The 22,693-nt window shown below is 38.4% G+C and overlaps 1 protein-coding gene and 1 non-coding gene across 3 annotated transcripts in view; one reads left to right on the top strand and one right to left on the bottom strand.

Annotated features, from left to right (window-relative positions):
• Positions 1–2,771: 2,771 nt before the first annotated feature.
• Positions 2,772–22,693, bottom strand: part of Nsf (N-ethylmaleimide sensitive factor, vesicle fusing ATPase) — a 155,126-nt gene continuing 135,204 nt past the window's right edge. The window contains exons 18-22 of one of the 2 annotated variants that reach the window (XM_063242057.1): positions 9,384–9,518; positions 8,021–8,134; positions 4,834–4,889; positions 4,586–4,685; positions 2,772–4,419 (exon numbers count right to left, since the gene is read on the bottom strand). In XM_063242057.1, the coding sequence (XP_063098127.1) occupies positions 4,417–4,419; positions 4,586–4,685; positions 4,834–4,889; positions 8,021–8,134; positions 9,384–9,518 (408 nt within the window). In that variant the 3' untranslated portion in view covers positions 2,772–4,416. The remainder of the gene's footprint in view (positions 4,420–4,585; positions 4,686–4,833; positions 4,890–8,020; positions 8,135–9,383; positions 9,519–22,693) is intronic. The other variant, XM_005001966.4, reaches the window with a different exon arrangement.
• Positions 16,651–16,757, top strand: LOC111755673 (U6 spliceosomal RNA). The gene has a single exon (XR_002790227.1). It is a non-coding gene; the product is annotated as a U6 spliceosomal RNA (small nuclear RNA).

Below are 22,693 nucleotides of genomic sequence, written 5' to 3'. Positions count from 1 at the left end.
GTGGCCAGGGCCAGCAGACCATGTGTGCATGGTGCCGCAGTTTCCTCCTTATATTCTCATGTCTCGTGAGTAGAAATGGGCCTCCTGCTAGCTCCACAAACACTGTGCTGTAGAAAAGCTAGTTGGGGTGGCAATAAGACATGGCTTATTTCCCCAGCTTTGGGTGGTCTAGGAACAAGTAGCCCTTGAAATTGTAGGTAAGTTTGGGCAAAAGGGCCTGCTGTTGTGCACGCTCCGGGGAAGGACATTCAATCTTTGGACTGGAGTTTCAAAAGGATTCATCTGAGGTTCACGCTCTACTTTGCAATGATGATGGGACGCTGGAACTCAAGTTTTACAGCACACAGGTCTTTAATTCTCCAGATTTGCTTATAAAGTTTCACCTTCTGTTTATTCAGCATATTACTTCAGACAATAAGGAAAGTATTTTTCTTTTTTCTGACCCAACTCTGTTAGGAACAGGTTTTACTTTACAGAAAAGCAAACAAAAATAAAAACAAAATAAAAAAAAGCAGGAAAATGAAGCAGTCTGCCTTGTGTGGAAGAGCTGGGCTGTCTCTCAGACCATTAACCGTGGAGCAGAAATGGCTACTAGATGTTCATAAACTTTCTTTCCCCGGGCCTTATGCATGTTTGACAAGTGTTTTCTACCAGTGAGCTATATTCCCAGCCTTCTCTCTCTCTCTCTCTCTCTATATATATATATATATATATATTTTTTTTTTTTTAAACTATATTTTTTGAAAAAGGGTCTTGTTGCCCAGACTGGCCTTGAATATCTTCTTGCCTCAGCCTTCCAATTAGCTGGCATTTGTAGGCATGCGTTATCACGCCCAGCAAGATTCATGGACTTTATGTGTCTTTATTTAGTTCCTAAAAATCTCAAAACATAAAAACTTATGCAAGGTATTAGATAAACAGGTCCTTCGCATCTTACAGTGTTGGTCATCTTTTATTTTGCTTTTCCATAAGCTAATATTTATCTACCCTTGTATTCTGATATTTTTCAACCTAAAGGATTGCCAAATATTTAAATGGTCCCTATTTATAATTAACCAAGGCCATGTATAAGCCTATGATTAACCATATTCTATAATTAAAGAGAATCCAGTTAGTTGACAGCTATGCTTAAACATTAGTTTCTCCATAAGCATTATACTTATAATACCTAAAAACAAGTTAAAATCTAAAAGGAAAAGGATATATTGAGAAGGTATCTTCCAAAGCAATGAAGAAAGCAGAAGGGAAGGGATGTATGTGTAAGTTCAAAGATGAGATCAAATATAGTCAAAAGGAAAGAAGCAAAAGCAGAAAAGATGGCGGTTCCATCCACGCAGCCCTGCGTAAAGGGACACTCATGTCCCCAGCTGGTGTACACGCGGAAAGGAAGGTAGTTCAGCACAAGGATGCTCCCATCACTTGCAGCTCCACAGAAAACTCGCTAGGAAGCATTTGTGTTACCACTAATCTTACACTCCCAAAACTGTGACAGTCAGCTGTGTAGGGATTATGTGCTGTGAAAATCTCAAACATGAGTCTTCCCTGCAAATTCTGTCCTCGCCTACTTGGGGATTCTTGCCAGTCACAGGCACTATCTCTGCATCTTAATGCCACGGTGTCTGTACAGCACACACCCTCCAAAGGCTCATCTCAGACTCGGTCTCAGCACAGTCTGCCAGCTGATGAGAAACTTGAGTTCATTTTGCAATAACTTCTGAAATTTACATGCTTCTTTTGAACTCTCAAACACACCTTGCCCAGTCACTTATTTGAAGAGCCTATGTACCAAGCTGCCAAACAAAGAAAATGAAATCCCACTCTTGCCTTCTCTCTTTGGGCTTAGTAGTTTTTAATAATTGTCTCAATGCTTCAGAAAGTCTGTTGATCAGGATTTGATAACACAGACTTCAGTCTACTCCATAATTCTGTGATGTGTGGCTGGAACTCATATTTAGACAACATAAAGATAGCTGTAAAGCAAAACATATCAGGTATTAAGCCAAATTACAGTTTTTTGGTACTACCTTAAGATCCTCCATGAAGATATAAGAAAAAAAATTTTTTTTGGTACCAGAAATTGAATTAATGACCTCACGACTTCACACTGCCAGGCAGGTGCTATACCCCAGCCCCCCAAAATGTAAAAATTTAAGTAGGATAAAATAACTTCTGAAGTTTCCTGTTCAAGTCGCCAATATGTGAAGAACTCCTGAGGCTGCTGGAGCTCCTTGCTGTGCCACCAGACCACTGCACGTGAAAGCACTCTGCCGAGGCTCCTCTTTCCACAGCTCTCGGGACGCCTGCCCCACTTTCATAAAAGTTTGTGAAGTTGGTTTCTTCCCTAAAGTGCTTTGCTGATTTTCTGGGGTGCATTTGCCCTAACCTGAGCCAGTGGTGATCAGAGTTTAGGCTGAGATATGATGGTTCAGAAAAATGTGAAAAACTATAAAGGATACCACAACGAACCATGAGAAGAAATCACAATGAAGTTGCCCCTTGGTTTATATATTTCATAGGAAGGGATAATTCTAACCGAGAAACAGCTTCCCTTTCTGTTCATGGCTCTCAGTAACTACCTCAATTTTGGTATAAAACATAAGCATATTTTAATATGCTAGTAACATTTTTCTTTTTAAGTAACTATACTTTCTAGTAAGAGACTTTGAAATAAAAAATCATCTTATGATGAAATGAAACAAGGAAGGATTTCTTTTCTTCGTAAGTTCCTATTAGTAATCTTTATTTTGTAAGAAGTATTGGTCCATAGAACATTTTCAGATATAGTTACTCTTTATTGCATTCCTTCATTTGCAATAAACAATATAATTATGTTTTTCAATATAGCTTTGGACAGAACACAGAGACATTAACCTAGTTTAACAAGAGACACAAGTTAATACAATGTGTGCTACTTTCATAGGAAGAGAAGGGCAAGACTGCAAAGACAGGGAATCCAGGATACTGGCCACCAGGAATCATAGAACTCACAGTATAATCCACTGTTTTAAAAGCCACAAAATAAGCGATGAATGAAAACCCCAAAGTACACAAAGAGCAGGATTTGGAGATGATTTGCCCTCTACCATGAGGACCGACGATAGCCACACCCAAGTTCTACTGGAGCCACAAGCCTCTCACGCAGCGTGTGTGACACAGGTGCTTTGGGATGGCTTCCAACCGCTGGTCCTCAAGTTTTAAGCAGCAGTGGTGAGAGTAGCATGCTCTGCAAACCTTATCACCACAAAGAATGACCTAATTAAACTGCTTCTACTTCAGTGATGAGATATAGCACCTTCCAAAGGACTCACTGAGCTCTTTTACCCTTCGAAAGAAATGTGTGGAAGGTAAAGGAAATGCCCTCAAGCCATCTGGATGAAGCACTACTTTCAAAACATGGATATTAAAGGACTGTTGAGGGGAGTAGGCCAAAAAGTGGTTTATTTTTTGGATGACAGTGTTTTTTATTTTCATGTCAAATAGCACAGAGAATTTAAAATACAGGAATGACATTCTAAGTAAGTCATTGGGCTAAGGAAAAAAGAAAAGTGGTAATACTAATAAGCCTTTAATATTATCCTAAGGAACTGACCCACTTAAGAGTTGGACACTAATTAGTGCTGAGAGGTTTGTAAATTACCTTATTTTAATAACTCCTTTCTGTTTAGGGGTGCACATTTTTCCATACATAAAATTTTTTAGGAGTAGCTCCAAGTGGTAATGATTAGCATATCTCTTACCACAGAGCAAATTAATTACACTAAGGGGACGTCACAGTCAACACAGTATTAATTTTTTTTAGTAAGAAAGATCTGATTGCAGCCTGAAAATATCTTTGAAAATGAGTGAAAATGGGATCTTGGATATTGAAAGCCTTGTTTCTTCAGGCAAACATAACCTATTTTGTGGGAGAACCTTTAACTAATACCCAGTTACCTTTAGTGTTAGCACAGAGAAGCTATAACAGAATCCCTCAGAAGCCACACTTCTACTCATTGCTCCTGCTTGGCATGTAGAAGTCTTCCTTTGAACAGGCAAGTGCTGCTTTGCAACATTCGTTACATATAATGAGAGTTTTGGATGAATGGTAGCGGTACGGAGCTTTAAATGTGTAGTGTGCACAAATACAGCAGGTCTCCCACACACAGATTCTGAGTAAGAAGGAGTCATCTTAGCTTGTATGGAAAGGCAAGTACAGCATTCTAAAGCAAGTTTACACCTTCCACAAAACACTAGAATATCAATAAGCATAGGAAGGGAGTATTGCATTAATCATGCAAAGCAAGTGAGCACATGTTGAAGGTGGTTCACTTAGTTCAGTATCTTGAGCAAGATGAATGAAGATTCCAGGCCATCTTTAACTTGGTCACTTCCTTTGGTCACTGTGTTGCAAGTAGTCCACTTTCAAAGTCAAGGGGGCTACTGCAAAAGAAATACCAGAAACACAAACAAATGAGCACTTGCAAAAAGTCATCCATCATGGGATCATTAAGAGTTGCTTAATTTTTACTTATGTTTTTCACTATGTATTTGCAAAAGAATTGTCACAGCTCCATGCATTTAAAAGCAGGTTCTAATAAATATGTACCATCAAATTTTTTCCTGCATTCTGACAAGGAAGTTTTGCGAAGCAGGACAGGGAGAGCAAACCAACAGAACAACCAACTTCCTTGCTTGGTCTCTCAGACCTACAACACAGGGAAGAATTCTAATAAAAGGAAACAAAGTTATCTAGGAAAGAAACTGTTAAATTCATATGCAATTTATGCCACTCTTAGGGTAGGCCTTGGGACTTAACAGAGCGGGCCATTTAGCTGGCCGTCTTCATGTACTTACGCTCCTTCTTCTCTTAAGAGGGCCAAGAATTTTTTCACACGATACTCAGGATCCATCTAAATACATTTAAAGAAATAAAAAAGACAAGTTAATGGTGCTATCTAGCAACTATGCACTTACTTCATGGAAATGCATCAGGGAAATGCTTGGTTTTATACTTTAAGCAGTACTCCACTGAATCACAGAAATGTGTCCCCTGTTCCTTAGCTAGTGATTTGACATATAGCAAAGCAGATTATGTCATTTAAGAGAAGGAAATGGGACTCCCAACAGGGAGAACTGCTATACACTGGGTTCAAATGCTCTGACCCTTCAGCCAAATGTTCCCTCCGCTGGCACAGGTCAGAGAGGGACAGCAGACCTGTGAGGCATCACGGTGACAAGACCTGTGGTCATTCATGGCCGTTCAAATGACATTCAATTCATAGGACTAGTATAAGGGTAGACCAAACTTACAGAAACCAAGTTGAGATTAATGAAACAAAATACAGCTTACTACTGCTATATAATCAACAGGCTTGCTTAAGGCCAGTATTCCTTACATAATTTCTTCTTTGCAATGAATGGAAAAGTTACGCTTCAAAGAACGACAGTGAAAAGTGCTGCGGATGCTGCTATGTTCTCTGGGTAACTGAATCTATGATCATATTATGGATCTAAGAAAAGACGGTGAGAGGCTGGGGATTTAGCTCAGCGGCATAAGCGCCTGCCTTGGAAGCAGGCAGTTGTGAGTTTGATCCCTGGTACCGATAAAAAGGAAAAAGACCAAAAAAAAAAAAAGAAAATAAGTAAAAAAAAAAAAAGAAAAGACGGTGAGGTTGATTCAGATGCTTGGTTCAGATTATTATCATCACTCTTGATTTTTATCCTATATTCATATTAATTTGTTAAAATATATTTTATGCTCATTAGTCTACTATAGGTGTGAAGTCTAGAAAACCATAATTAAAAATATCTTTAATTCATTAAGATGCATTTTAATCATAAGAAACATCTCACTTTTAAAGCATGTTCTAGGGTAGAACTCTGTTCCCAGAAGGGAACTCCCTGCCCTCCAGGAAAGCTTTCAGATACTAAAAGCAGCTGTAGGTGAGTGTGCAACTGAATTCCCCACTCCAACCACTTTATTACTACTTTTTAAAGATTTTTTCTTTTCTATCCCAGAAAAACATTGAACGTAAGTTTCAAGTATATCAAAGTTAAGAAGTTAGGCTACAAAGAAGTAAGAAAAAGTTCTGCTACAAAAGAAACCTTTTTCTTCCTTGGGAATAGAATTACCTATGAATCAATTGTCAAGTTCTTTTTTAAAAATGGAACTGGCTGGAGCTCAGTTGTAGTTAGTACTTGCAGGTCTTTGCCCATTAAATATATTTAATATGTGTGAGCAACGATTTACTGACTTGCCTGTAGCTATGGAATTAAAAGTCAAGAGAAAGGGAGGAAAAAAGTAATCTAGATAAATGACTTTATTCCCTCAGGTGACATCCAGTCAGAGCAGATCCGTAGCACTGTGCAAGTTTTAACAGAATTGTGTACGGTGAACAGAGAGGGAACATGACTTACATTCTGCTAAACTACATGCCTCGTCACTTGGGCTCAGTCCCTGTAAGGCAGATCTAAAGAGAAGCCACTCAGCTGCACAGAATCCATTTGACATGAAGGGGTTCAGGCTCAGAGGCCTATGAAGTGTCAGTCGCTCAAGATGAGGTCTGAGTGCCCCTCTCTTCCTACCCCACATAGGTAAGAGGCATCACCTTCCTCACTGACCTGCAGACATCAAAGGGAGGAAGGGAGGAGGCTGGAGAGAAAAACACAGTTCCTTCTGCACAATTATTGAAAAAAAAAAAAACTGCTGAAACTAGAAGAACAAGACTAGAGCTGACTTTCGGACAGATTTATCTTTTTCTCAAGGAAAGAGCCAATATCCCTGTATGTGCACCTTTATCAGAAATAAACCTAAGTATCATATTCATCTGTGTTTCATCTGTGACTAATTTATTGCTCATAATAGAAAATAAATTGTCTGATAGTTCAGGAAGGTGAGGTTCTTGAGAACTATAAAAATGTTATTTAAACTGAGTTTTCCAGAAAGGGTTAAAAAGCATTCACTTCATGGTTCAATTTTGTGATTATTTTTTGGTGGTGGTGGTGGGGGTACCAGGAATCAAAGACAGGACCATGCGCCTGCCAGGTGCGCATTTGCCACTGAGCTATATTCCCAGCCCACTGTGATCGGTTTAAGAGCCTCTTTAAGATGTAACCATAACTGCTTGAACATCCTCTCTGCTCCCCACTGCTCACACTGGCCAAAGGGGAGAACTGCTCAGCAATGTACAATGTGTATTGCCCATTCAAGTCTGGGAGTCATTCATTCATTCAATAAAAGTTTACCGAGCACCCTACTATGTGTCTGGCTCTGTTCCAGGAACTGTGGACAGTGAGAGCCATGCTGTCTAAACTCTAAACTTGGTAGGGATATACTTATTTAGTATCTCAAATGAGGACCAGAAGACAGGATTGGCACACAGAAGCATGGAGTTCCAAAAAGAAAAAAGGAAACTAAGTTGGCAGTAGATCAAGAAAGTCCCAAGAAGTTTCATCTGTCTCTTCTGAGGCAGCAGGCTGAGTCTTCTATGAGATTCTGAATGCTTTAATGCTATAGTAATTTGAAAGAAATTTCTAGAAGGCCAGTAAGGGGAAAATACATTAAGCTTAAGTCTAGTGTCCAACTCAGGTACTCAGTACCTCACAGCCATCTCCCAGATCTCCTTTGCTATACGCACACTAACTTACTGACCTCCGATGGACAATACTATCCCTCTTCCATCACAAATGCCTATGTGATATTGGCTAATGCACTGAAATTCTGTTGGACACACAGTACCTGCATCTCTAAAGTTAAGGGGGCAGCTAAACAATTACTCTTGAAGTCTTTTCTAGTTTCAAGATATACTCCCTATATTAAAACTAAAAGTAGCTTCATAATTTTTTTTATTTTTCAATTTTAAGACAGAAGAAAAGAATGCAGTCATTGTTTGATCTTAGAAGCAAGCTACTAACACTAATTTTTTATAAATAATGTAAGAATTATAACAAATGAGTTAAAATCTAAGCAGAGAAAATATTAAAACTTTTTGGTGTATGTGAAGTTGCTATGCTTGAATCATGCAGAGAAGGAGGACCTTACCTGCAGGGACATCTCGATCAGCATTAGCAACTTCTTGATTCCTATCCAGACTTTCTTCCCTTTGACTTGTTGTGAAATTGTGGTACGTTCCTTATCCTTGAAGTTGCCCAAAAGCTGCCGAAACAATAAGCAACAATGAAAGCACTTTTGCAGTAAGTACATTAACAACATAATTTAATTCTCACATTAACAGCAGTGAAAGCTACCTGACTGAGTTAAACTGCCTACTGGGTTAAACTGCTGAGATTCCCTCATGCTCTAAAATCCAGTCTAAAGATTTACCTAAATCCAGTCTAAAGTCTACCTAAAACTATTAGATACAATCAGGAAAGTGAAAATTCATATCCCTTTCATATGGACCACCATTATAATATAGAGATATATATGTTAGGGAAAAATGGTTCCAAACTACAATAAATACAAGTTCAATTTTTAAGTATTTCTTTCTAGGAACAATCTTTATGTAACAAAGCAGACTAAATTTAATTATCCTACCTAGCCCTGCCGAAATAAGTTGTTCAAACAGATAACCTATAAATTAAACATTTACCATACAGAAAATTTCTATATTGTTGGGAGCATACATACACCAGCTCTATGGGTTGTGAGAACTTTTAAGATGCCTTACTACTATGCCAAACAACACATTAAATCATATTTCTAACAGCTTGCAATTCATTTGTGATCATAAATGTTAATTAAGTTTACTGAAGAACATCTTTTTAAACAAGAAATTTAAGAAAACAGTCCCCATACCTCCTCCTCCTTTTTTTTTTTTTCCTGAAATGAGGTGTTACTGTGTTGCCCATGCTGGTCTTGAACCCCTGGCCTCAAGGTATACTCACATCTCAGCCTCATAAATAGCTAGAACTACTGGTATGTCACTGTATCCAGTTATGAAAGCATTTTTGTATTACTACATTCTATATTTCCTTTTATTTCTGTACCTTTTTTGAAGTTTCTAAGGCTTTAATCATTGTTCCAATTTACTTAATACTAGGAAATGTGCTGACAGCCATCTGAATAAGCTATTTTTTAACACAGGGATTACCTTGCCCTTCAGTCTTGTACTTCTTCAGGTCCATGTAATCTACCTGCATTCCATGCATGCTGAGTAGAGTACTTTATTCCTGGCAGTTTATGTACTATCTACACCAAGGAATGGGAAAACTAGTAACTGCACTGTCACCTGTACTCTCCTCCTGATCCCTAAACCATCTGGAGGTAATACCCCAACGGTCTTATGTTCTACTGAGAAACCAAACACCAGATACAACAGCTGCATACCCCTCCGCAGTATCTCCAGCTTCAACTCCTTCCTTACCAACAGCGAACAGTATGTAACCCATGGACTCATTTTTACCTCTAAAGCTTCCAACAGCTGCTCTCCTGTGGCAATATTAGGCACATGGATGGTGGTGCTGAAAGCATGAAGCATTTCCATTTCCTGAAGGACATCTTTGCGGCTAGTGGTCCCAATGATAAGAAGCTTGCGGCCCTAATCATAGAAAATGTGTTAAAATGAACAGAACAAGACTAATTAGGAAACTAGTAGGCTTGAACAAAACATGCAGAACCCATTCATCTAATTGTATAAATGCAAATGATTAAGCGAAAGACAAGAAAAATACCAGGATTCTCCTAGGAAAACCTAAAAAAAAAGTTACCACAACATGAATCAGAAAATGGCAACATCTACACACCTCCTTCTCATTCACATCAGTAAAATAACGGACCACTAAATCAGAGAGATGTATTAATAGACAATGAAGAGTATGTCTATAGTTCCTTCCGCAGAGTCAACATGACACATATATGGTAGGAACTGAGGGAAAAAATGGATGAAAGGAAAGCCCATGTTGCCATTGTAATTTCTAGAAAAAGTAGGGTAGCAATAACTAACATTTATATAACACTTTTTTTTATTTACAAACAAACAAACAAACAAACCAGAAAAAAGAGTAGAAATAATACAGAATTACAGAAAAATAAACAGTAAGAAATCACCAGTTGATAAGTTACATATTGTCATCTTAGAAATAGTTTTTCAGGTTACAAAATTAAAGCATACAAAGTGACATTCAAATAGTGACACTGCCAACAGTTCTGCTCAATGATCCAACAAAAACTTAGTAATATGGTTATCAGTCCTACATACTTGTTTTTTATTTTAAAGAGGGTAAAATTAAACATACCAAAACAGAACAAAACAGTTCATAAAGAAACAATTTAAAGAAATACGGATTTCAAAGCAAGTCCACTGGAGATGTTCACTGTCTATCTTATTGTCTCTAGTTTTCTTCCAAATAGTTGTCCCCATCTTCACACACATTGAATACATACTGCATATTATAGAATTAATCAAATCATTACAGGATGATGAAAGTTTTTTAGGTCTGCAAGACCTGACATTGCAGAAGTCAATAATGACTACCATAATGTCCCTCATTCTCTTCACAGTAGCTGTCCTTATCTTTAGGTATGCTGAAATTGAACTTAAGAGACTAGACTAACATCACTCTGAACAGTGAATAATAGTATTGCTAGATTTTATATCATAATGTTACAGAATTAGCATTGGGTTTCTTAGTTTCTCTTCTTCAGAGTATCTATTTATTATATCATGCATTATATAATGTTTCCATAAACAGTTTAAAAAATTCTTCCCGTGTGTGAATTTCTACATGTATGTCTATCTTCTCTGTATTATAGGGAAAAACAGATCATAACAAGACAATAGAACAGATTCCTAGAAAAACATGCAATGAAAAAGACACATAAGACCACAATACTAGGTGATCTACCATATTATAGTTACTATGCTTTCTCTTGTTATTTTCTTTCTTTCTTTCTTTTTTTTTTTTTTTTTGTTTTGTTTTGTTTTTGGTCTTTTTTGCTTTTTATCGGTACCAGGGATCGAACTCAGGACTGCCTGCTTACAAGGCAGGCGCTTATGCCGCTGAGCTAAATCCCCAGACCTTCTCTTGTTATTTTTAATAGACTTGTCCACATCATCAGGCTTAATATAGTTAAGCATAGTATTACATAGCTATTTTTATAAAAACATAACTTTGAAGACATTGTAGGACTTGAAAGCGGTTAATAATCAAAACTAGTATAGATAACTTTTACATCTTGTCAAGTTCAGAGTAGTTACCTCCACTCTTAGACTTGACACTATCAAGCATACCAAATTCGAATAAAATCAGCCAACGCAAAACCGCAGTCTAACAAGCCAGCTTCAAATAAGATCAGTCATATTAAGACAATGTAAGTAAGGGTTTCAGTTTAAGTTAACAGGAAATTAAGGACAGTTACCATGGTATAACCTGCTGTTTTTGGGTTAGATGTCTGTGCCCTCAAATCTGATATGAGTGGACAGACCCGAACAAAATAAAATCAAACTAAACAGAGCAGTAAGACTACTGTGACTTTTATTTATTTATTAATTAATCAGTACGAGGGATTGAACTCACGACTACGTGCTTGCAAGGCAGGCGCTTATGCCGCTGAGCTAAACCCCAGCCCCTACTGTGACTTTTAAACCCTAACACACTACTAACAATGACCTGTGCCTTCCTTTTTTACGATGTTTTTCACCTTTCCACTTTTCAAGATGCTTTGTATGTTTTGGGTCCCACTAGCCCCTTTAGTTTTTAGATTAGGGGGCCAGCCTGTTGTCTATCTGAGTGGTGCTGAACCTTTTTACGGCTGAGCTTGATCTTGAGCTGTAGTCCTTACTTACTAAAGTCATAGGGTTTTCCTTCTTTCCAGCTGTGTAGTTCCTACACTGCCCAAAAGTGCCATAGCTTTTCAATCTATCTGCGGCTGCTAGATGAGTTGTCCCTGTTTCTCTCTGGTTTCCTGTCACATATAGCGTTGCTTTCTCATCTTTGACTTTCAGTTTATTAACCCTCTTTCGGGTTGAGTGTATTTCCTATTCAGAGTATCTCGATGGAATCTGCCTCCTAATCTACTCTGCCTGTTTCTTTTTTTTTTTTTTTAATTTTAGTGTATCAAGGCTATTTAAAGATTATAGCTTACCATCTCTGCCTCATGTCTGCTATTCTATTTTTCTGCTATAATCTGTCCACTTTACTCCTTCATTCCACTGTCTACCCCATTCACTGAGGCCTCTCTGCCACTGTTGCTGGAATCCTGGTATTTTTTCCTCTCTCTCTCTGGAATGTCCTTCAGTATTTTTTGTAGGGTTGGGTTGGTGGCCATGAACTCCCATAGTTCCTCCTTGTCTTGGAAACATCTTATTTCTCTATTAATTTTGAGAGAGAGTTTTGCCGTGTACATTGTCTTGGTTGCAGATTATTTTCTTTCAGGGTTTGGACTATTTCCCCCCAGGCTCTTCTCGATTTGAGAATTTGTGTTGATAAATCTGTTGTTATTTTGATAATTTTTCTGTTTTAGGTAATCTGCTTCTTTTCACTGGCTGCTTTTAATGTTCTGTTCTTTTGGTGGATTTTTGGAATCTTGATTATATGTCTGGGTGTAGACCTGTTTTGGTTGTAGGAGTCCTGTATGCCTCATTTATCTGGATATCATTTCTTTTTCCTATGCTTGGGAAGTTTTCCTTAATTATATCTGTGAATAGTCTTTGTAGTTCTTTTTTGGTCACTCCTGCTTCTTCACTAACGTGTTTCACTCTTAAGTTATAGATCCTTTTGTCGTCTTCTAGCCTTTGAATTGTTTCTTCCTGGTTCCTCGTTATTTTTAAGAGAACTTTTCTTTCACAATCATATATCATAAATCTCTCTTCAAGTTTCTAAAGGCTAACTTTAATTTCTGTTAAGGCATTTTGCCAGTTTTCAATGGAGTTTTTGTTTCCTGGTAATCTCTTTGGATCTGTTTCATGTATTCTAGGTTATGTTTAAATTTTTCATCAAAGGTTTCTGTTTCTTTTCTGATTCCCTCCGTTCTTCCATCTGTGTTGTCTTGGGAGGCACTTATCATTTCTTTAATTAATCTTTTTATATCTTGCCTCATTTGGATCAGAAGTACAGTTTTAAATTCGTCTATGAGGTCATGAAGGTATTTATGTCTGCTGATGCTGTGTTTAGTATTGGATGGTTACTGCACTGGTTTTCTTCTGTATTTACTTCTCCTGGGCTTATTTTCCCAGATTCAGCAGCTGGAGATTTTTTAAAATTTCTATCTCTTGTCATGTTTCTGGTTTCTTTCAGACTGGTGTGTCCTGGGGGTCTCTGGCTCTCTCTGTATTGCTTAGGGTCTTTCTGAAGCGTGCTGACTGTGGTTTTGCTGCCCTCCCTAATTTGCTGTTATCTGAGGTACATGCAGGGATGCAGGGATGGTGCAGGCTAGCCTTGAGCCTCTGAGCCAGTCAGTCCACAAGTTAGGCTGTACCTTGTGCATGTCACAGAGTCGTAACAATTTTGTACTTGCTTACTGGGTCCCAACCAGAGACGTAGCTCAGCCCCAGCAGATCCTGGCAGTCCTCTCTGCGCCAGGGGCAGCTGACTGACGTCACTGTGGTGTTGGGCTCTGCCCAACTCCAAGATGTCCTCCAGCTAGTGACAGTAGCCACGGGACTCAATCCCTAGCACTCACCAGGAATCAATGCAGTTCTTCCTCTTGGGTCCACTCCACACTGCACCGCATGTCTTCACTGCGCTCCCAGCACAGTGTGGATGGGTCAGAAAACTGCGCGGTGCCCGGCTTTGGTGCCCAGGTGTACGATCCTCTCGCAGTCTCCTCTGGCACAGCCAGGTGGCTCCAGCTGCTTCACGGGGCCTGGGACCCAATTTCCAGCACTCATAGAGCCAATAAAGCTCTTCCCCTTGGATCCACTGCTCACTGTGCTGCATCCTCCCATTAAGGGCCCGGGATTCCCCAACTCCCGTTATTGGCAGCTGTGGATCCTCTGGGCGCCTAATACAGCAGGTTTCAGTTCTCCACCTGTGCTTTTTCTTCCTCTTTCTAGTTTTATTTTTCCCTTCCATTACCGCCTTGGTTAATAAGAATTGCTATCCAATCACCTGGCTCTCTCCATGTTGTCAAATTCTAGCATCTGATCTGATTTCTCCGCAGAGGATCTATATCCAGCTTCCTAGCAAGCTGCCATTTTTTTGGTGACATATATTATATAACACTTAACTGTGAAATGCATAGGTTAAGTGTTCTACCTAATTATCTTATATTTTAAAATTTCATACCTTACAAAAATATGAAAAATGTTTTAAAAATTATGCTGAAATTATGCTACCATTCCCAATTCTTTCTACAGAGGCAACAGTTTTCTTCTTTTCTCCTCCTCCTTCTTCATCTTTGTCTTTTTCCTTCTTTTCTTCCGTGTCTTTTTTTTGAAACAGGGTCTTGTTACACAGTTTAGACTGGCCTTGAGCTTACTATGGAGCGTGGGCTAGCCTAGAACTTGCAGTGATCTTTCTGTCTCAGCTTCCCAAGTACTGGGATTACAGGCATGTACCACCATACCCAGCTTCTCTTGGCTTTCTTCTGCATATACTCCCATATTTTCAGATAATAAGGTTACAATATCATTTATTTTTGATTTTTTAATTAATATACATTTATAGTAAATAATGACCATATTTCTCTTAGGGAAGTTTTTACATATACATTTACTCCATTTTTTTCCCACCCACCTCCCATTTATTGATCCTCCCTTCCCTTTTAATAAAAGATCCATCTCCCTATTTCCTATTACCTGTCTTTTAGTTTACTCATTTATATTTGGGTTTCTTATCTAAGAGAAACCATGTGATATTTAAATTGTGTCTGATTTATTTAACATTATAGTCTCAAAGTACATTCATGACCAAGTTTATCTTTCTTTCTTTTTTTTTTTTTTTTTTTTGGTATCAGGGATTGAACTCATGACCTTGTGTTTACCAGGCAGGCCCTTTGCTGCTGAGCTAAATCCTCGGTCCAAGTTTATTTTTTTTTTATGGCAGATTAGTACTCCATAATGTACAAATATCACACTTCCTTTATTCGTTTATCTGTTGATGGACATACAGGACACTTCCAAGACTTAGCTGTAATAAATTTGTGCTCATATAAACAACAGTATGCATGTATCACTGTGAAAACATGGCCTTTAGATTGTTATTAAATATTACTTACTGATTTCTTACTATAGAAGATGGAGATATACATCTAATTTTGTGGTATTCCTCCCACAGTTAAGTCCCTTTTCTTTCTTCCAGTGGAGTTCACAGTGTTTAGTTAGATCTATGTTCACTATTTTGATTCTGTACATAAGATTTACAACTAAGCTATGTACAGTATTATAAAATTTCCTTTCTTAGGCAATATTTATTTACTTATTTATTGGCATGGGGGATCAAACTCACAACCTCACACTTGCCAGGCAGGCTCTTCTGCTGTGGAGTTTAAATCCCCAGCTCAACATTTCCTTTTTTAGTAGTGTTAGTAACTGTCTTTTCCCACTTTGTTCATTCCCAAAAAATATAACCATGAATTTCCCCTCAATACATTCAAATACATTAGGTAATTTGAAGTTTGGGTTTTTCTTGAAGATATTCCCTTCCTGGGGCCTCTGTCCTCATAGTCTGAGCTGACCACTCCTTAGGCCTGCCTCCTACACAGCTACAGTTCTAGAACTTCCTTCCTAACAATGTAATATCCCCAGTATCCCCACTTTTTTCATTTTTTCCCCCTTCTTCATTTTCTGAAGTGGATACATCTAAAAGCTTTCTCAGAAAGGAAGACAAGATTTTAAAGACCCTGTACGTCTGGAATGCTTTTCCTCTATCTTTAAGACTATATCTACTATCTTCTTTTTTTTTTTTTGGTACCAGGAATCAAACTCACAACCTCATGCCTGCCAGGCAGTCACTTAGGTACTGAGCTAAATCCCCAGAGCTCCCTGTATCTACTATCTTATTCATAAGTTTCATTAGGTATACAGAATAAGGTCACAATGAGTTTTCCTCTCATACTTTTGAAGATATTGCTTTTAATTTTGTCTTCAATTACGGTCTTATAATTTTCAGTGCTGCTGGCTAGAAGATGTGTCACCTGATTTTTGACTCTACTTGTTTTTTTCTGAGAAAGGGTCTTGCTTGTTAAATTAATGACTGGAGGATTTCTGTTTGAGGGTTTCACTATGGTATAGCCCTGTACAATTTGGCTTATTACAGGGGTTTCCTCAAAGGTCAGTATGCATAAATTTTTCCCAAAGAAGATTTTTCCAGTCTCCATTTGGAGGGCTATAAAGTCAATGTGCCAACAGTTTATGAAGTCAGGGATCCAAATAGTTCAGTTTTATATAAAAACTTCAACTTAATCCTATTTGCCATATGGTACCTGACCCATATCGGTCTCTTATTTACTTATTTGTTTATTTAGGTACTGGGAATTGAACTCAAGACCTTGTGCTTGCCAGGCAGGCACTTATGCCGCTGAGCTATATCTCTGGCCCCAGTCTCTTATTTAATTCTCACTATAATCATGAGAATTAAATATCAGGCCTATTTAAATTTTATAGATGAAGCTATTAAGTCTCATGGATGTGATTTGTTTAAGATCAACTAACTAATAAATGATGGAGCCAAGCCTAGAGACCAGATCCATACTCAAATCATATACCATCTCTCCTCATGAAGCAAAACACAGTGCTCGGTTCAGCAGCACATATACTAAAATTGGAACAATACAGAGAAGATTAGCATGGGCCCTGCACAACAATGACATGCAAATTCATGAAGAAAAACAGCTAGTTTATTATTTAATAAACTAGCTAAAAAGTTTACATGGGAAACAGAAGACGAATAGGTTTTAAGTCAATATGTTTATGATACAAAGTCTGTCCATAGATAAATCTTTAATATAATCATCAAACTTATTCATAGATCTTAGGGACTCAGGACATGAATATTAGTGTGGCAGCAAATAAAGGTATTAAGAAATTCAAAATCAAGTGCCAAAGTAACTTTGATTTGGGTGCCAAAAGCATTGTACCAACAACTGTCAAAAGGCATTCTAGCTTTTCTTAATCTTACTCATGGTTTTTTCCACCTATGTGCCCAGAATGGATGATGCATCACCATAAACAAATTCCTATAAGAAACAAAGTCAAGACTCTCTGGTATAATCAACTAGTAGCGGGGGTGATTGAGATGTAAGTATGCCTGGGTTAAAGGAAGTAGGCAGATTAAAGGTTATTATTATTTAATAAACTAGCTAAAAATCAAATTTTTATTAGCAGACATTTAGCACATTCCTAGATGAATACAAAACGACCTTGTATATAGAAAAATAGATACAAAGGAGAAATCACAATGTAATACAGAAAGGCAGAGGTATTATGTACAAGAATGTGAGGCAGAGAGAAGAAATAGCAGAGAAAGTTTCTATGGAGGAGAGAAGATCTGAGTTAAGTCTCAAGAAAGGAGGGGGCCGATGAGGAAGACAAAGGAGGGGAAAGGATATTCTAAACCAGAAGGGACAGAGAAATATTAAGTCTAAAGGTAAAACGACAAAATAAAAACTAGGTGTTGAGGTACTTACAAACATGAAAGATATATACATTTTTACTGTAACAAAAAAATGACGCTTTTATATTCAAGAGGTTTTTGTTTTGTTTTGTTTTCCCTGTAGTGGCAGTACTGGGGGTTAAAACCGGGCTTTCACACTGAGCTGGATCTTTTAAAGTGTCTTACCATTTTTTTTAAAGCATAAGTTTGTGATATATGATAAATACATTCAATGTGGAGAATTGGTACATATACATATTAGTATTTTATTTTGAGACAGTGTCTTGCAAAGTTGCCTAGGTTGGGCTTGAACTTATGATCCTTTTGCCTCAGTCTCCCAGGGTGCTGGTACTATAGGCATGTACCACCACACCGGATATCAAAAATATTTTTTAAATACTAAATTCTAGTGGTGAACTTGAGAACATATCCCTGAAGGCTAACCAATGCCAAAAGTCACGCATGCTGGCACACTATTGTTCTTGTTCTTCATCATCATCATCATCATTGAGATACAATCTATGTTGCCCAGGCTGACCCTTAACTCCTGAGCTCGGGGATTCTCCTGCTCTGGCCTTCGGGCTCACTATAGTTAAAGGAAGCTGGTATTTCTTTTTTCCATTAGATTTTTAATGTCTTACAGCCTGTCATTCAAACTGCTTTATCTTGTTCCTTCCTCTTGAAGGACACTGGCTCTAGACAAATGGCACTGGGGAAGAAATGCTTTACTCATAGAAAGCTGGACTTTAGAACTGCCTTGTCTTATAGTTTAACAATGACTATACTCTTCAAAGTGTTGACAGATTGGGAAATGCAGAGCAACTTATAATGGAGATGCTAATTTATGTTTTGCTTTTCTTCTTGTTTAACAAGACTGCAAACATTGCAAAGAGGCCATGACCCAGGCAAGTTCAGGCCTTGACTTGTAAAGCATCATCTTGAAAAAAAACACTGAAAAACATTACTGAACAATTAAATTGTACTGTATCATTTTATATAGTGGTAATGCTCACCTGGAAGCTTTTTCATGAAAAACCCAGTTCTGAACATTAATGTAACAAATCAGACTAGATAGCTTGTGAGGGGAAAAGCTGCCAGCAGCATGATATGGGATGCAGCTTTAAAAAGAAATCATCCCAACAGGCAAAATCCATCCTAATGGATAGCTACTGGTTAATGTGTAGCTACTGGTCTTAAGTCCATAGTCCCCAAATATGCCCCCTGATGGAAAGGAAAAAAGTGAAGCAATAACCCATTTGAGGGGAAAAAAATTTGCTCCCAGCATATTCTTACTGAGAGTTGCTAGTCCTGACACTATAAAGAAAAGGCCTAAAAAAATTTACTATCTGCCAATCGGATTATGATAAACATTGTTCTAAGGTTAAATAAGTATTAGTTAACTAATTCTTAGTACCATAAGAAGCAACTCAGGTGAAAACATTTCCATGAAAAAGGCAGGGCTCAGTCAGGTGTTGATCCTTCAAAAAAACACTTCTTTTACATGATGAAGAATGAGCCAAGTACTAAGCAGCATCTAAGCCTTTTGCCACACAAAGGACCAACCAGATAATCCACACCCTTTCATAGGTCTTGCTCATTGATTGGCCCCAATAAACTGATTTGTAACAAAAGTTCATGTGGAAGAAAGCTTTTCCCCCTAAATAAAAAATGCCACCAATATAACACTGCAGTGAAATGGAAGGGCTGATTTCAACCTATGAACAAAAAGTAAAGTCAGTTATGCAGGAAAGAAAAGCCATTCTTTCCATATCATTCAGTGCTGACCAAGTGTAATACACCATTGGTAAGAAGAATTAGCTGTGAACAATTGGAAACCCTGAAATGGATTAAGAAGTGCGTTTTAAAGTGCAACTCAAAAATGCTGTGTGCTGTGGGTCTTAAACTTTATTTTCTAATTATTAGAGTTTTATGTGTGTAGATGAGAGTGAAAAAATGTATTAAGAATTTGTATAGGGCCAGGGATTTAGCTCAGTGGCTCAAGCACTTCCTGGTAAGTGCAAGGTCAAGAGTTCGATCCCTGATACCAAAAAAAAAAAAAAAAAGAAGAAGAAGAAGAAGAAAAAAAAAATAATTTGTAAACCTAGTGAGTAAAAACTGAAACTGACAATCAGAGCATTAACTAGAATTTACTCTTTTTAGTTACTTATGGAATTGTAAGATTTAGTTTTTGGTTTGATTACAATTCAGGCATGGAAATTTATAAATAAGTATTTGGGGGCCACTACCATGACACACATCAGTAGAAAGAAAGCATTAATGGTGCTCTGGGACACAGCCTGTGAAGTCACCTGAAGTGGGTTTATCTAGCAAAAGTCTTACAGTACTGCGATACCACTGGCAAAGAGGAGTGCTGGAGGGGCTGGAGGTTTAGCTCAGCGGCATAAGTGCCTGCCTTGGAAGCAGGAAGTCGTGAGTTCGATCCCCGGTACCAACAAAAAGGAAAAAGACAAAAAAAAAAAAAAAAAAAAAAAAAAAAAAAAAGAGGAGTGCTGGAAAGGCCCTGGAGGAGCAGACCAGGTCTCTAATGCTACTAAATTCTCTGTGGGTGGTGGCAGCATCTGAGCCATAACACCAAGGGTTGAACACAAAAACAAACAACAAAGTCTCTCGGAGAGATGAGAAAGTAGCCAATAAAGGGAGACTCCAGACGCTAAACTAAGGAAGATTTAATATAAAAAGCAACAGGCAACGAAGAAGGTTCTTGGGGAGAACTGTGAAAAGAAGATCTTGGCAGCTGCCTGCAGGGTCCCCTGTCTTGTGGCCTGGAAGAAAGTTACTGCACCAACACCATGCTAGTTTTAAAAGCAAGCATCCCGAGGAAAGATGCTATACCTTGTAACCAACATCTTTTTTTTTTTTTTTGTCCTTTTCCTTTTTATCGGTACCGGGGATCGAACTCACGACTGCCTGCTTGCAAGGCAGGCGCTTATGCCGCTGAGCTAAACCCTCAGCCCGTAACCAACATCTTATGCAAACCTAGGGAGGACAGAAAGCAATGAGAAGAGGCAAGAATCTTGATGGACATGTGGCTTGGTGCAGCAGGGCAAGTGCAAGCTCCAACATTCACTGCTGTGCAATTTGGGGCAGATTATTCAACTTCTTCCTCAACCATAAAAAAGGGATTTAAAAAATTTTACCTACTTGTAAGATAGAGGATGAGGTAAAGAATGCTAAGAGGAGGAAGCTCTTTGCTTTCAGTATTAGAAAAGGCAACAGTAAAAAGCAGCAAGAGTCTAAAGAGATGGTCTTGAGAGAAACCTAAAAAATCAGCCTCCATGTAGGATGTTAGGATCTATAATGGGCACACCTGCGAACCCTCTCCCCAAAATGTATAGAACTGGCAGTAGGAGAAACAACAGAGTACCTTCTCCTAGAAGGCTAAAGTTTGTCCTTTGCTAGGGAAGATGACAGGACCAATCTTCTGACTAACTAGTGCAATGGTGTGCCCAGAGGAAACCTGAAGTCTTGGGTCACCACCTCTCATAGAGTTGTAAGTCCAAACAAGGTTGTGGGGGCACAAGGGGTCTCAGTGTGAGGCAGACTTCTGAGGGAGAAATCAGTTGAGAGCAGAGGTCAGAGGAAGCTTTCCTGGCAGGAGGTGCTTTCTTATTCTGGCTCTATTCTTGCTGCGGGAATTTTCCGTATTTTTGCTTAGCTTGAATTATTTATTCCTGACCATAGAGCTTTGTTGCATTTACTTACAGGCACAAATCTAGTCTGTTCACTCCTTGTGGGGTAGGAACTATGTCTCATTCCCCAGTGTTCCTGCAATACTTAGCTCAGTGTGTCTGACACAGAGAAAGTTCTCATACAATCCCTTTGCCTGGAATGATCTTCCATGTCCAAATGAGTTTCAATGCTAGCTTTTCACAGGCCTACTCAATATCTTTTCCTTTAAAACTGCAGATATGGGCCAGGGGTCGGTGCCTGCTTGGCAAAAACCAAAACCAAAACCAAAACCAGAAAAACCAAAACACTGCAGATCTCTCCAAACCTCCCTACTCTTCCTTTCTCTTCGTTCTGTTCTTTATCCCATAGAATTACTTTTTAATATACTGTTTATGTGGCTCACTACTGTATTTACTTATTTACTGTATTTCTTGCAGGTCTTCCTTCATGAGGCCAGGACTCACGCTGTTTGGTTTTACCAATGTGTCCATAGCTAGCATAGTACCTAATACAAACTGCCAAGTTAATAAACGTGTTGAGTGGATGATGATCCTAGTGTAGGTTTAGAGGGTAGTAGATATTCCTCCATTGTTACATTCTGTCTTCCAGCCCTATAAAAATGCATGATATACCACGTGTTTAACTGGAAAATATCTACCATTTCACAGAACCTTTATCCACAAGTCCTAGCGTTGCATGCTCTGACAGTGGTAAAAAGTTTTAAAGAAAATATTCTAGAATGGCTGGTTTGTGTACTTCATTTGCAGTATAAGTTGATGCCAAATGTTGTTGTTTCTCTCTTCTTTTTAGTCAGTTGATCAACTACTGATTGCATAATACAGAATTCTCTGGCAAAGGAGAGATAAGAGTCATGAGAAGCTATTAATTGAGGACTGTGAGTTAACAGGTTTTATTAACCCTCTCCTACAATTCCAGGTTTCTCTAAACCAAGGAAATAAGTAATTAACAACAACCAGGAGGGGCTGGGGACATAGCTCAGTGGCAGAGCACTTGTTTAACCTGCAAGGCCTCTGGTGCTACCCTGGCACCACCAGAACTAGGATAGTGAGAGGGAGGAAAGGGGCTTCTGGGCAAGTCTTCCCTGCCTTCTGATTTTTCTTGCTCAAATGTCTGTAACATTGTGTTTGTCTGTTTCTCTCCAGTTAAATACCTAAGGAAGGATGTTTCAAATAAATCATGCTACAACTAGGCAGATAACTACACTTAAACTTGCCATTAGATTTCACCCTGGGGCAAATTCTTAGTCTAACTCTTCATAACCATCCTACTAAGACAACACAGAAAAGGGGGAATTCATGATGTAGATTAGGAAATGAAATAAGAAACTTCAACCTAAATACTTTAAAATTTATGATAGGCAACAGTGGATTGTGACATTAAAGAATATTTAGTATCAATTCGTCAAAAAGAAATGGAATTATTGAATTTTGTATGTGAAACAGCTCTTAAAAGATTTCTCCCCTCTTCCCTT

This window comes from Cavia porcellus, unplaced genomic scaffold, assembly GCF_034190915.1.
Source record: "Cavia porcellus strain 051 isolate PalLab524CR breed Dunkin Hartley unplaced genomic scaffold, mCavPor4.1 scaffold_32, whole genome shotgun sequence".
NCBI lineage: Eukaryota > Metazoa > Chordata > Mammalia > Rodentia > Caviidae > Cavia > Cavia porcellus.
Note: the sequence above shows the minus strand (reverse complement) of the source record. Positions and strands in the feature narration are given on the sequence as shown.